This window comes from Anoplopoma fimbria, chromosome 17 (assembly GCF_027596085.1).
Source record: "Anoplopoma fimbria isolate UVic2021 breed Golden Eagle Sablefish chromosome 17, Afim_UVic_2022, whole genome shotgun sequence".
Taxonomy (NCBI): Eukaryota; Metazoa; Chordata; class Actinopteri; order Perciformes; family Anoplopomatidae; genus Anoplopoma; species Anoplopoma fimbria.
Genome location: NC_072465.1, coordinates 10,484,778 through 10,500,842, shown reverse-complemented (window position 1 = coordinate 10,500,842; position 16,065 = coordinate 10,484,778). Strand labels below are relative to the sequence as shown.

Below are 16,065 nucleotides of genomic sequence, written 5' to 3'. Positions count from 1 at the left end.
GTGTCTCATTACCATGGTGTCACACAAGAAACATCTCATGATGGGTAAAAGCAAAGAGCTCTCTCAAGACCTTCGCAACCTTATTGTTGCAAAACATTGGCATTGGTTACAGAAGGATTTCTAAACTTCTGAATGTTCCAGTGAGCACTGTTGGGGCCATAATCTGGCCACGACCAGGTGCTCCTTGCAAGATTTCTGACTGGAGTGTATATATATAAATAATTATCAGAAGAGACAAGCCAAGAGAACAAAGGACCACTTGTGGAGAGCTTCAGAAAGACCTGGAATTAGCAGGTACAATTGTTTCAAAGAAAACAATAAGTAAGGCACTCAACCGCCGTGGCCTGTATGCACGCTCACCACGCAAGACTCCACTCCTGAAATAAAAGCATGTTGAAGCTCGTTTAAAGTTTGCTGCACAACATTTAGACAAGCCTGTGAAATACTGGGAGAATATAGTCTGCTCAGATGAGACCAAAATTGAACTCTTTGGATGCCATAATACACACCATGTGTGGAGGTCAAATAGCGCTGCACATCACCCCAAAAACACATCATGGTGTGGGGCTGTTTTTCAGCATACGGCACTGGCAAACTTAATATAATTGAAGGAAGGATGAATGGAAAAATATACCGAGACATTCTTGATAAACATCTGCTGCCATCTACCAGGATGATGAAGATGAAACGAGGGTGGACATTTCAGCAAGACAATGATCCCAAACACACAGCCAAGGAAACTCAATTGGTTTCACAGAAAGAAAATAAAGCTGCTAGAATGGCCCAGCCAGTCACCTGACTTGAATCCAATAGAAAATCTATGGAAAGCACTAAACGGAACCTTCAAGATTTGAAGACTGTTTGTGTGGAAGAATGGGCCAAAATCACACCTGAGCAATGCATGCGACTAGTTTCTCCATACAGGAGGCGTCTTGAAGCTGTCATTACCAACAAAGGCTTTTGTACGAAGTATTAAATAAATTTCAGTAAGCGTGTTCAATACTTTTTCCCTGTGTCATTCCATTCTATTACACATATCTTAATTTCTAAACTTATTTGTTTTGTTTCTTTGTATGTATGGATTACTTGGGTTGTTACCGACATCTGGTGAAAATTTCATGTCAATAGCACCTTTTAGAAATATATTTACTGAGATAAATGGTGACGTGTTCAATACTTATTTTACCCGCTATATATATATAATTATTTTTTTGGTATTCATTCATCTTCAAAGCGAGCTTGGAGGATCACTAGCCTAGGGCTGCACAATATTATTGGTTCAGCATCAACATTGCGTTGTGCACAGTCACATGCAATGTCGGTAAATTAATTCAAACGCGTCACGCTTAAATTTTTGTGCTGCTTAAGCCAAAAGGAAAAACTCCCTCTGTGCTCATTTTTCATGACTGAACAAGTGTTTCCTATTAGTAACAGTCCATTTAGGCCCTCTACAGTTTCATAATGAATATTAAAATTTGTACACTTCTCAACGGTTCTTAACGGGTGGGGTGTGAGTGAAGGTTGTTCGCTGCTCTGGCTACGAGTTTTACACCGCAGTCCACCCTAACATCTCCTCTTTCCCGGGCCATGGAGTTAATGCTAGGTTTGCTAATGTTCTTCAAATATATATATGATTTTTGAAATTCTTGTTTCATCCTGATAGTAATCAATAGACCAGTGCTCTGACAAAAATAAATGTATGTGTGGCTGTCGCAAGACTGCAATAAGCTTGTCCAACCTTTTCATTCATGCCAGCTACTCTCAAAGGAAAAGAGTTGATGACACCGACTGGGTTTTTCAGTTGGATACGTTTTGTAAAAACTAGCACACTCCTGCTAGCTTCTCAACATTACCAACCCAGCATAAATGCTAGCTATTCCTGTTTTGTTGTTTTGTCATCACCATTCATATCTATACAACCAATGTGTTTATGAATAAATTGTTTACTAGAGCACTGGATTGTTTTTCAAGCCTCTTCATTGTGCTCTGAGTGCAACATATTGATGCATTTACCTTTTGAAATGTAGCCTGAATAACAAGAATATTCCTGTATTTTTGCATATTGCAATATTTATACATACATACATCATTAGTGTTGAACACTCTCAAAGGGTCTATTGTAGATTTGCACTATACTTTAAAATGATGGCATTGCAATATTTTTTTGATGCAATAAATATCTAAGTTTTTTTAAAACTCTGACCAGATTGATTGTTTTCAGGAACTTGTTTTGGGGCTGGCGAAGCAACTTCAGGGTTAACTCTTTTGTTTTTAGTCCTACGACGGCGGAGGTTCATTTCTCACCTATTCTGTCTGATCACACTACTGTAGTGAGAATGATGAAGGTGTGATCAGTCTCACTATCAGGTGGAACAGAACGGACTGGAAAATGATATGTCAACCAAGCTCAGTATGTATACCTCCACCTGAACAAATGTAACCACCTGTGTGAGTGTGTGGACCACTGATATGTACGGGCTTTAAGTACAGTACTTGACTAAACTTATATAGTCACTTTCAAATGCTGCACATCTCTCAAATGTTGGTCCTGCATGGATGGATCATTTGATTTTCACTAGAATTGACTTTATATAAAAAATAAAAAAATAAAGAATGGGAGATGGAATAACTTCATTCATTTGATGGTGTGCATATCCACTGTGGTGGACCTGTGCATTTTGCTTTGACAAGACCAGACCAGGGTGTAAAACCTACTATATCACATTATAATATGTGCTGTGCTTGTGGCCCTGTGTCAAGATTGAGCTCTAACACCTTTTATTATTTTTAATTTATGTTGCATACAGCACATTCTCCTAAATAAAGCTGTTTCAATTAATGAACACAAACTAACTGACGTACGAAAAACCAGGTCTTATTATTGTAATATTCCAGCTTTCTCTGTGTCGTTGTACTGTACCCACAGGCCATGCACTTTAGAACATGGTCAGAGTAGTTACACTGTTGTGTCAGTAGATGGTGCTATGTACCCTTTAACTCAAAGTCTGTGAACCATTGTAGAAATAATGGGACTCAATGGTGAGAAAATCTGATGTGATCCTGACTAAGTTACATATAAAACCTGGTAACGTTTCTGCATGTCTTTTTTCCTGCTCTCTGATATGTTAAATTCAGGAAGTTGGTATTTTCCATTGTAACTAGCATTTAGAATTTTTACAGTCTTTAAGTTGGTTATGTTTGGCAGACGACCTGTACACTCACCTTGTTTAATTCATAAATGGAAAATAAATAAGATATGTATTTGTTGGTGGTGGAAGCAGATCATTACACAATTAAACTAGAAATAGTACTAAATAAAAATGATATATATTATATGATAATAAAAGGACTGCATTCATTTTCTAATTAGGTAGAATTACAGAAGTATTATCATTAAATGTACTAAAAGTATCAAAAGTTAAAGAACTCATGCAGAGTGGATCCTTTTACTTTTGATTAGATTGTTAATTAATACAATTATTATCCTGGAATATTTTTATTCATGCATTAAAATGTAAGAAGCTTTTTAGAGTTGCAACGGGACAAGCCGAAGTTGATTTTTACTACTTAATTTAATGTTTTTATCGAAACGTGCATCATATTTGATAAGATATGTTTAGAATAAATTATGTTATTGTGTAAAGTAAGCAGTGACTAGCCTATAGTAGTCAGATACATGTAGCGGAGTAAAATGTACAATATTTCCTTTTGAAATATGGTAGAGTAAAAGCATTAAGTAGAACAGAATTGAAAACGTTTGTGATTCCGGCGCAGAAGGAGGGTGGCCTAAAGCGTATCTTTATGTTAACGAGAGCTTGACGCCCTTCAAAAAGGTGCAGAATAATACATTTATAAATAGAAATTTGAACAATATGAAACAGCTGTTTGAAAGTATCTCTTTCTCTCCCTCCCTCTCTCTAATGGACTGTTCCTTTACTTCCCTTTTTATCCATCCCTTTATTTCCACAAATTTCCCATCATGCAGTGCTGAACTGAGAATTGTGTTAAGTTTTCTGTTCCAAAATGCAAATGGTTTTTTTTTTATGTGTGTTAGTTTATAATGGCTGTAGATGTCATAAGAACACGCAGAGGTTTATGGACTAACATTTAGAAGCCTGGAGTTCTGTGTTTAGGCAGTCGCCATCTTGGCTTTTTGCAACCAGTGAATGGAAGTCACCATAATTGGACTGTTGGGGAGTGACTTAGAGATACAGTGTATGGCTCTGGTAGTGACCAATCACAAAGCAGCCTGCCTTAAAGCATACCCTGCTTTATGGTTCATTTTTACTGTAAATAGGACTATCATTTACTAAATAAAACTAAATTGAAACTAGTGATTAAGACCATTGATTCATGTTCACAATGTTGACTGAGGTAATAAATCAAGTGAGAAGTAGAGTCATTTTCTCATAGACTTCTATACAATTAGACTTATTTTTGCAACCAGAGGAGTCGCCCCCCGATGGTCAGTTGACAGAATGCAAGTTTAAAAACACACTTCTGCATTGGATTCACTTTTCAGACACGGAGGTCGCTGCCTGTATTTACACGGTGTTTGTTAAGTAACTTCTAACATGTGTTATGGCAGTACAGGATGGGAGGTAATGGAAACTGTGCAAAACGACCTCGTCCTCCTCTACCTCAAAATTGCACTTGAGACATGATACTGCGCGGCCACAGTCCACCGCAGGTCCCAAATCTTCAGCAGATCGCATGTTGTGATCTGATGGGGGACGCAGGGTCTTAGAACGTGCCAAGACAACAGTGAGTCGATGGGAGGGGCGTTCATTGTTGGGGGTGGGGGGGGGGGGGGGGAAGAAATAATAAAAAAAAAAAAAGAGGTGCTGGCAGCTGGTTGTCTGTCAGACGTGAAGTGAGCGCGGATGATGAGCCCGCTCGGAGAGAGCTCATGACCCGCAACAAGTGCGACATTTGACCGGCTCCTTGCCCCCCCCCCCAGCCGGACCCGGGGTCTTCCGCGCGAAGGGACCGATGAGCTGAGCGTGTACCTGCAAGCTGCTCAGAGGCAGATCCTCCGCAGAACACGCCCTGGTAGAAAAGGTAGAGACACACATACACACACACACACACACACACACACACACACACACACACACACACACACACACACACACACTGAAGCCCCGATCAGTGAGGAGCCGAGCTGCGCACCTGGAAAACAACAGCCCCAATGCTCCACCTCAGGCTCGCACCGCCGGACACCCACCGCCAAATGAAACCAGGACGAGTCGATCACCACGGACTTTGGTTTGTCCCGAGGAGCTCTGTCACTGACGCCCCGCGGGACTCGGCGGAGGAATAGAGGCCGTTTTTTTGTTGCTGTTGCACCGAATAGAGCGTTGATCCACCCGGCTGGCTGGGGGCCGAGCGAGCACCATGAGTAGGAAGACGCGGCGCTGGATCTTCCACTTTTTCCTGTGCCTTGGAGTGTTGTATCTGAAAATCGGGTGAGTTATATTGGGAGGGTCGTCTTTGCATTTTCACACAGTTACATTTTTCAAACTTTTGCAGGAGAAAAAAAAAAATGAAGCTGATTTAATAAAAATTTGAGAAATAAAGTTTACCAAAAAAAGTGAGAAGTAGGGTGCTTTCTGGCTGCGCTTCCCTTACAATTCATTAACTGATTATTACATTAATTTTGGGGGAGCCGTAGGAATGCAACGCTGTCATATATACATGTGTGAAATATTATACATATGTGTAATTTCTCTAGAAAGAGGTCCGTTAAAACACCTGCAGAACAGAAAAAGCCACTTTTTTTTTAACCCTTCACCTCCACCGCAGGGGTCTGTCCTCGGTGGTCGCACTGGGAGCGAGCATCATTTGTAATAAAATCCCCGGCTTGGCCCCCCGTCAGAGGACGATCTGTCAGAGCCGACCCGACGCCATCATAGTGATCGGAGAGGGGGTCCAGATGGGGATCAACGAGTGCCAGTTCCAGTTCAGACACGGGCGCTGGAACTGCTCAGCCCTGGCAGAGAGGACCGTGTTCGGGAAAGAGCTCAAAGTGGGTATGTTGCACTTTTAATTTAATTTCAGCAAGCTGTGCACCAAGAAAAATATAAAAAAACAAGCCTATTCATATTTACTATTCGAATGTATTCGGTTGTTTGGTTCGAGTGCAGGGTTTTTACATCATATTGAATTATGTGGTCTTCTGTGGTGGTGTAAAGTAATTATATTGTTGTAATGCACCGCTGTATGCAGACGGATATGCCCATAGAAGTCCATACAATAACGGTGCGGTATCAATATAAATATTACTACATAATTATTATTGCTGCTGTTTTTGAAAGGAGAGAAGGCTACTAACTGCTTACTAAGCTGAGGGGTCAACTTTATCATATTGTTGAAACATGTCAGCAGGCCTTTATCGTCCCAAATACAGCGCTCACAAGATTGTTTTCAACCAATAAAATAGTTATTACAGAGAATGTTTTAAATTGCTGCATCATATTACACCAGCAGCTCAATAACAGGTAGTGAACACAGCAAGTTTTCCTTGATTTACTGAGACGTATGTTATCTTTACTGTCTAGGAAGTCATAAAAGAATAAGTTTTGAAAATTGCTATAATTTGTCAAAAACAAAAAAAAATGTCCCAACAGGGCATTCCTCCCACTTTGACCTCTGACACTTTGACAAATGTCTGTTAGTCTGAAAGCTCAGACTCTGTGCATCTGCTCCCGGTGGGAAGAAAAAAAAAAAACACTAAGCCACAGATTTTTCATCCTGTGTGTGGAACAAGGCTCGAGGCGATGTTCTCTCCAAAGAGAAGGACTGCGGAAATAAGTGGGGAGATTCATGTTTAACGCACTGGTGTTCCACTGTCTTGTCCTTTTGCTTTTTTTTACCAGTTCATCCTGGCATCTCAGACCTCCATTATCATTTTTCACATCAAGTGTCGTCGAGGATTACTGATCACATCACTCTTTGAGCCTTTAGTTGAATCTTATCGCTGCAATGTACATACATTATATTATAATACCTGAAATGGTTGTAGTATTAGTAGCAACAGTCTGTTTAAACAGTGTTAAAGCCTCCTTAATGACCTCTGATAGTGATGGTTGAGATGTCTGATCGTTACCATGACTACTACTGTAACCATATGCACGTCCATGCTCTCCTATAGCTGGTAACACGCTGAGCTACATGCTCTTTATCTGCTCTCAGCTAAACCTCCGTCATGTATGTTCATAAAATACTCCCCCTCCTCCTCCAAAAAAGAGGCTTCAAGTCCAGACAAGTACTCTCTTCTAGGTTTACAATTTTACCTCCAGGTCCTGCAGCTTTGGCAGGGGAAGTTTTATGTGGAATGATTTGAGACCACCACACTTTTTTCCCCCTTTTTTTCTTTTAATGCATATCCTCAGATTTGGAGCAAAATTAATTTTCCCCGTCGCTGGAACCTAATTTCTACCCTAATTCAGATGAAGTTCCAGGTCGGGTCCAGCTGCCCTGCACACAGTCCGTCTGAGTCCAATTGTTTTGTGTCAGCAGGCCGTAACACTGATAACTGACAAGAGCACATTTATTTGGGATTGTGGTTGGCAGCGATGCAGCAATCTACAGTATGTTGGCATAAGGATCAAGTATTTTTATTTCCCCACACACCAACTCAGGTACTTGAAGTAACTCACTGTGGACACTGGCTGCTCCTCCACTGGCTGTAAAGGGTTAATTTAATAACTCAGGTTAACGCTCTGGATGTCAGGATGCCTCTTTTTAATTGTTTAAAGATGATGACTATTGTATAGCATTTCTTTGATGATTTTTTACATGTGCTCCAACAGGAGTTACCTCCATTTTTAATAATAAAAAAAAAACACAGTTTACCCGAGGCACTCAGATTTATGGAGTGGAAATCCTTCCATGTAGGGAGGCTCTGCATGCCTCTCAGATGCACTTCGCAGGGTGGATCCCATGTGCCACGACGGTTCGGAAGAAGGCCATAAATGATGTCTTAACATTTTTTTTATGTTTTATCTCCCGCTGAATGATCCCAAAAAAAAAATCATCTTTACCACTCGAATGTACTTGGCACATTGACTGTTAATTGGTGAATGTATTAAAGTATAAAGACTAGTAAAAATAATTTGATTATAACTCATCACATAGACAATGTCTCCCATTCCATTCCAAACTGCTCTATTATTTTTTCTGCACGCTTCAGAGCTTTCTCCTGTATCTGCTTCAACTGAGCTTGATTGAGCAATTGGACTTGGCTCCTGTACTTTATGATTTGGTTTGAGGCAGCTATGCCAGGTATGTGAGGAGTCTTGACAGTGCCTGAAATAGTGAATCCTGTTGTTGGCAATCTAGAATAAAATATGCATTTTTTTTTCTCTCTCCCAATCGCAGGCAGCAAGGAGGCCGCGTTCACCTATGCTATCATCGCGGCCGGGGTCGCCCACTCAGTCACCGCGGCCTGCACCCAGGGGAGCCTGAGCGGCTGCGGCTGCGACAAGGAGAAGCAGGGCTTCTACAACCAGGAGGAGGGCTGGAAGTGGGGCGGCTGCTCCGCGGACGTCCACTACGGCCTGGGATTCTCCAAGGTGTTCGTGGACGCGCGGGAGATCAAGCAGAACGCCAGGACTCTCATGAACTTACACAACAACGAAGTGGGACGCAAGGTACGGCTCACGTTATTCTGGAGTCTGATTTTTTGATTCATTTTAACAGATCCAAAAATCCACTTTATTTAATTTTGATGATCAGACATAAGTCATTTACAGTAGATGCTTTCAGAAACATTGAAGGGATAGTTAGGATGTTTTGAAGCTGGGTTTTGTCAGGTACTTCTCCATAGTCATTGTTTTACTACAGTAGATGGAGTTTGGAGAAACAGACAGGTTTCATCCAGCATTCGTAGCTATCCCCAAGAAAAATAATCTGCCGCAAATCTTAGATATCCCAAGGAATGATTTCATATGTTATGTGTGTAATCATGAACTGGGATGTTTGGATGGGTCCATCAAAGAGTGATCTTTCAGCCAGGAGGTTGCTTTTCATTCCGGTGTGAAACGAGACGTCAATTTTGATTTATTCGTCACGTAACTTGTGTAATGTAGTTAACGCACTTCCGTGGTTATTTTAACCCAAACTACGATCTTTTCCTAAAGCTAACCCAGTAGTTTTGTTGCCTTAACCTTGAAAAGTTTGGTCTCATTTTGAACCCAAGCATTTGCAGATTCATTCCATACCCAATATGTTATGATCCACAAACGTAAGTAACGATACAAGATGAATAAATTCCTTGTTTTTGATATTGTGTTGAGTAAAATTGAACTCTTTTTTGTTTGGTAGCTGAGAGGGAGACACACCTGGTGGAGATCTGAACTACTAAGTGCACTTTTCTTGTTGTACATTTGTTATACATTTTAGGTCATATCATTCAGTCCTGCTTTAGTCTATACAATCCATCCATTATATTTAACGGCTTATCCTGATCAGGGTCGCGGGCAGTCTATACAAGTTAGTCTATATTATTTTCTCACTTTGGGGCATTTATCCTTTTCTTATAAGACATTTGTTAATATACACATTTTGCACATGGTTTGTGGGTAGGGTAGGGTTTCGGTAGGGGTCTGGGATTTGATGCGCACTTGTTTCAATGACACAGTAGCTGTGTCCCAATCCAGCAGTTTTGCTGCAGCCCATGGTTTGTGGGTAGGGTAGGGTTTCGGTAGGGGTCTGGGATTTGATGCGCACTTGTTTCAATGACACAGTAGCTGTGTCCCAATCCAGCGGCTGCAGCCCACGGAGGACCCAGCCTTTGAATACCGCGAAGGCTGGACCGAGCAGTCCCCAAAATGAGACGGTCTGGTCCACAAATTATTTCCCGTTTGCGTCACCAGCTTTTCGCGCCCCCACCCTTTTGCTGCTCCCGTCTCCTAGCAACCAGCTGTGGTTGTCATAAAAGCTAAGTTAAAAGATAAAAATGGACGAGTTGCTATAAATAGTCCAGCGGCTCTCGGTAGCGTTAGCTGATTAGTTAATAGCGTCACGTAAATTAACCGATCATTTTAACATTAGTGTGATCTGATCAGGTCCCTTGTTTTTAGTTTTAACACTTGTATCTGTAAATAATCGCCTGAGTTAAAACCCAATAATCACATTTAAATGTGAATTCTCCCATTGCTGGTCCACTAGTCGCCATGTCATAAATAACAAAAAGTCTACTTCGCCGGCACGCAATGACTGTTGGGATATGTTGGGCCGTGAAGGATCCATCAGTTGTATCCTCCAAATCTGGGAAAAGTAGGCTGCATTTGTCCGCTGTGACGCAGTCGGTCTACAAATACGCCGCTGGATTGGGACACAGCTAGTGAGAGAGTACATCATTGGTGCAAGTGAGAGTTCATGCATGGTTAGAACTAAAGCAAAATAGTGGAACACAGAGGACAAAGTGTGGTCAGAATCTACTGTTATTTAGAGAACACAAGCAATGTAGAGTCAAGAGGTAACAGTGTCCGACAAGATGCACAGAGAGGTGAACCCAGGAACATGACCATATTAGAGTGCATTAGCCAGACTGATGTTGTTTACCAGTGGACACACGTCGGAACAAAATGACAAATCAATAGAAACTGGGGGACAAACTGGTCCCATAAGAAAGCAATATCCAGTAAAAAAGACCCAGCAGGCACATGATAGATCAGTGGAAGACTGAGATAAACTTCTAAGAAAAGGCAAATACTGCCCTCAACCCTGATAACCCAAAGTGTTATGATTTGCCGGCAAAGGTCTGTAAATCTGTAAGGTATATATGAAGCTACAGCCTGATAGCTTAGCTTAGCATAAAGACTGGTAACAGGGGGGAACAGCTAGCCAGGCTTTTGTTTGACAAAACAAGGAATGGGAAGACAATAGCCTGGGCTCTGGGAAATTGTGATGACCAGTATTAAACCTTTGCTTACATTTCAATAACAATGAATGAATTGGTTCATTTGAAAACAATGCTCTTATCTAAACAACTACTTGTTGTTTAGGACTACTAGTTTAGGCTAGCTACTACTAGCTTGGCTAGCTTAACAGATAACACGGTCAAAACATATTCAACAACCAAATCCCAGGTGCTGTCCATTGTCTCTCGTTATCTGTTTTTTTCTTTTGAGGGGCGAAGTCCCGCCCCTTTCAGTGTCCTTACTTTGGAAGAAAGATTGTATAGTAGTCAACAGCGAAAGATAAATATTGTTTTGATCCTGTTTGAATTCCACCATGAATTACGCATATGATGTTTGGCTTAAGTTCAAATTGCGGAAGGTTTGTCGTGGTACCATTTAGTTTTGCAGGAAACCGTTCAGTAAACTACATCTCTCGACACCAACATGTCCCTTACCTTGTCTTGCTAGCTAGCTAGCTACCTCAGTTATATTCCAAGCACAAATGTTACATTTTCTTACTCGATGCATTGTACCCAGCAACTCTTTTTATCAACTGGAAAGAGAAATAATGAGTAAGACCCGTTGTCTTTGTGACCCCAGTAGGACAACACACAGGCATCGTAGCTTTCCCGAGAGACGTAACTTAGGTGATTTTCAGGTGTGCAGTCTTTCTTATCACATATTTTTACGGAAACAGTTCTAAGACAAAATGGGACTTGCTTGATGGGCAAAATTATCTTTTGAATTTATAAACATCATATGTGTAATTTATGGCACAATTCAAACTTCAAATAACATATTTTTTCCGAAATAAGGTCCTATGGTCGGTCAACCGGAAGTGTCGGGACTTCGCCTCTCTATTCATTGCATAGATATGAGAGTGGTTTTATAACTTAGCATAAGTGCTGAAGCTGGGATTTTCCATTCAGTAAAAATAGAACTATCAGTAGCTGCAATGTCCATTGTAATTCTACAGATGTTTCAGGTGTTTTCCGTTTCAGAGCGCCATAAATATCTTCTTGTGTTGCTATTTGTGGAAATTCCTTAATACGCACTACTTTGTATTAAGAGAAATATACATTCAAATGTGTATTTGGAGGAATGTGGACATCAAAATTAAAAAGCTAGGAGTGAATTTGCTGAGAGAGATATCATGTTGGTGCCATAGTGACAGGTTATCGTCCCATTCAGGAGCAAAGAGGAGAACTTTCATCTCTGGACTAAAATATTTGGGGCTCCATGTTTGAGGTCTGACATCAGTCAGAATGTGAAACCGTGTGTGAATCTCTTAATATACACTTACTAAACTGGTACCTCTGTAATTATTGTAGTAGGGCTTTCATGTTTAATTGGAGATGAATGTGTGTGTGTGTCACTGTGTACCAACCCTCAAAATTCTTGAGAAGAATAAACAAAAATAATAAATAGTGTTAAAGGTGCCACGGGAGGCTTACAGGGGTTCTGTTAGACAAACAGTGGCAGCTTGGTTGGCACTTCACTTCACCAAACGCCATGAATCAAATGCTTGTCAGGTCCCGGGGGCATGAGCACGCTAAGCTGTATGCATCCAGGGCTTTTCACAATTACCCCGCTAGACTCCAGAGAGTCTGAGGACACATCACAGCGGATGATTCAAAAGCAGGTTGAGGCTTTCGCTAATGCAGGCGAGGGTTTCCCACTCAGTGAGGAGGAGGAAGAAGGCTGAGCTGATGTCGTTCAGCCCTGGCTGAACACCCCAAGCGCCTCCACTCTAACCCTGGGAATAAAGGCCTTTGACTGGTGCCAGTCAGCTCGCTGTTAACGCCTCCATGTCTCCAGTCACCAATAACTTGTGTAATAAGCCAGCCGCTGTCTGGATTCATCGCCTCATACCAATTCATTTTATTCTAACCTCATACGGAAAAAAGTTTTGTGCTGACGCTGCCTGTTTTTTTACATTTACATTTACTGTAGTTATTGAAACAAGATTGCAAGAAAACTGTATGAAAAAATCGTATGTACAAAATCGCATGTGCAGCAATCAAATCAGTTATTATTTTCTATCTGACTTGGAGGGACTCTATCACTTATTTTTCTTGACTTTTCATTTACTCTAAACATTTCTCAGGATGTTTGCTGAAAACTGCAGTGATGTTTGCGGCAGGAAAAACAAAAATCTTATAGGGCATGGATCTGTTAAATTTGGGTTAAAAATCAATTCAATTCAATTCAGTTTATTTTGTATAGCCCAAAATCACAAATTACAAATTTGCCTCAGAGGGCTTTACAGTCTGTACATCCGGGACATCCTCTGTCCCGGAACCCTCACATCGGCACAGGAAAAACTCCCCTAAAAAAAAACCTTTAACAGGGAGAAAAAAGGAAGAAACCTATGGGAGAGCGTCAGAGGAGGGCTCTTTCTCCCAGGATGGACAGAATGCAATAGATGTCATGTGTACAGAATGAACAGCATAACAGAGATACAACACATTCAATGTATATGACATAAATGATTCATATAATCACAGTAGTAAGCAGAGTAACGAAGGAGAAGATCAAGGGGATTTTTTGGTGTAAAATCAGTAAAAGGATTCTTGTACAAAACACTTCCCTAGTATGGTTTAAGATAAGATGTCCCATAATGCAACTCAATAGCCCTGAATGATTTTGAATTTGTTTGACCGATATTGCAATTGTGATATGATCTGCGATATTACATGGAATGATCATTTATAAATAGTCTTTCTCATTTTCACAAAAAAAATATTATGGGGTTATTTTTCCAAGGTTCCGTACCTTTAAGTACTGTTTAATATGATATGTAAGCAAGAACATCTCTGCTGAATATTTTATCTAAAATGGTATTTTGACACACAACAAAACTCCTGCGATTTGAAAATTTCAATAAAAATGAATAACTAATAGCTTATCCCTAGTAAATGGTCACTCCTGTCAAACTCCACACCTCCAGTTTGTAACACAGGCTTTCCATTAAACAAAAATAGTCACCAAGCACAAGCTGATATAACTCTATGACATCATCAGGGTTATTTTCCTTGATTTCTTACACTGAGTTGCCTCGAATATTTGTGCTATATGAGCGTAATGTTACTGCTCTGTTAATGCAATGTGAATAAAGGGTAGCTAACAAAATAAGTGGTGAAATGTAACTAATAGTACTCTACTTAAGAATGTTGAGGTACTTGTACTTTACTCATGCATTCATTTTATAGTACTTTATACTTCTAGTCCACTACGTCTAAGAAGGAATTATTTTACTTCCTACTACTCATCACATTATTTCGCCATCTACTAGTTACTTTACAGATTCAGATTATTAATACTGAATATAAAATTCGATTCATTATTTTTAATGTATTTTTAAACAGTAAACCACCCAGCTGTAAATAATGTAATTAAAATGAACTCCTTCTGCACCAGCTGCACCATTTAAGTGATGAACACATTAATGCTTCAATAATTACAATCAAATAATATGAGATATATTATTGAGAAATGGGCAATTCTGCACAATTAGTACTTTTACTTTTGATAGTAATTATTAGTAATTAGTAAGTATTTTTGGATGCTAATACTTTTGTACATGAACTTAAGTAGGATTTTGAATGCCAGATTTTTAATTGTTAAAGTACTTTTACACTATGGAATTACTACTTTTCCTTAAGTTAAAGATCTGAGAACTTCTTCCACCAATTCTGGAAAATGTACCTTTCAATTTCAGAAGTTCTAAAGATGTTTATCATTTATAACTCTTAATGACAATACATGAACTTAGAGAGGTTCCATGCTTTTGTATGCATACGTTTCTTTCTGTGAGTGTGTTTTCAGGCTCACCCTGTCTTGTAAAAAGAATGGCACATACATAGCTACTGGCCATAGGGCGACATACTGTAGCAGCTCTGAGATCTCTGGAATGCTTACATTCATTTGGAATGCTAGAAAACTTTTGTCTCAACCTGTTGAACTATTCATGCTATATGTTAGACTGGGTATTTCTGCGAACTCATATGTTTCTTACTTGCTCATTATGGAAAGACAGCAACATACGAGCTGTAAGAAATAGAAATTCTTAACTTTGATCTTTTGATGGTGGAAAACATCTTAGATCAACTTAATTTATGAGGCAAAGCTCGATCTAAACAAATTGAATAAGTTAATGTGACTGGTTTTCAGTTGGGCGGTTGCAACTCGGCACACTTTACAGTTTGAAACTTTGAAACCATTGCTCCATCTTAACTTTTCCCTCTACGCCGTAGGTGCTGGAGAAGGGCATGCGTCTGGAGTGCAAGTGCCACGGCGTGTCGGGATCCTGCACCACCAAGACCTGCTGGACGACGCTCCCCAAGTTCCGCCAGCTGGGATACGTCCTCAAGGACAGGTACAACCAGGCCGTGCATGTGGAGCCAGTGCGGGCCAGCCGCAACAAGCGCCCCGCCTTCCTGAAGATCAAGAAACCCCACTCCTACCGGAAGCCAACGGACACGGAGCTGGTCTACATCGAGAGGTCGCCCAACTACTGCGAGGCCGACCCGCTGACGGGCAGCATGGGGACGCAAGGTCGCCTCTGCAACAAGACAGCTCTGCAGCCCAACAGCTGCGACCTGATGTGCTGCGGCCGAGGATACGACACGCACCAGTACTCGCGTGTTTGGCAGTGCAACTGCAAGTTCCTGTGGTGCTGCTACGTGAAATGCAACACGTGCAGCGAGAGGACAGAGGTGTACACCTGTAAATAGAGATATTTATTGGGCGTGTATTTGGACAAACATGGCTGATACACGCATGCAGAGCAACTGCCCTTCTGTCATGGCAACACAACAATCACGACAACCGGTTCCTCCAATGTGGGTCGATTATACTGATGCCAATGGACATCTGCCTTGACACTGGACTCCACCTACGGGCTTATAGGTTCCTTTTAAAAAAAAAAATTTGATTGCCATTTCCTGCCCCAGGCTTGACTTCTCTGCAGGCCACACTGGTCTGCTGGCATGACTCACCTCATGCAGTTTTTTTAATTCTAGACTAATAATTTATTAAATGAGAAAACTACTGATTATCTTCAATTCACTGTTGACTAAATCTGGTAAGGTTTTAAGTTGGTGTAGATGCCATCAAGTGCACTTAAAAGCAAAAAGTTATTTTTTTTTAACAAGAC

General features: G+C 40.7%; 1 protein-coding gene across 1 annotated transcript; it reads left to right on the top strand.

Annotated features, from left to right (window-relative positions):
• The first annotated feature begins 5,397 nt into the window (after window positions 1–5,397).
• Window positions 5,398–15,643, top strand: wnt7aa (wingless-type MMTV integration site family, member 7Aa). Its single transcript, XM_054616603.1, has 4 exons — window positions 5,398–5,468; window positions 5,806–6,032; window positions 8,383–8,654; window positions 15,164–15,643. The coding sequence occupies exons 1-4, from the start codon at window positions 5,398–5,400 to the stop codon at window positions 15,641–15,643; spliced, it is 1,050 nt and encodes a 349-aa protein (XP_054472578.1).
• Window positions 15,644–16,065: the final 422 nt, after the last annotated feature.

Bases quoted from the DNA above. Each gene is read 5' to 3' on its own strand.
- wnt7aa (XM_054616603.1), top strand. From the start codon at position 5,398: ATGAGTAGGAAGACGCGGCGCTGGATCTTCCACTTTTTCCTGTGCCTT. The intron at 6,033-8,382 runs GTATGTTGCACT...TCCCAATCGCAG, and splicing joins CGGGAAAGAGCTCAAAGTGG to GCAGCAAGGAGGCCGCGTTC. The intron at 8,655-15,163 runs GTACGGCTCACG...TCTACGCCGTAG, and splicing joins ACAACGAAGTGGGACGCAAG to GTGCTGGAGAAGGGCATGCG.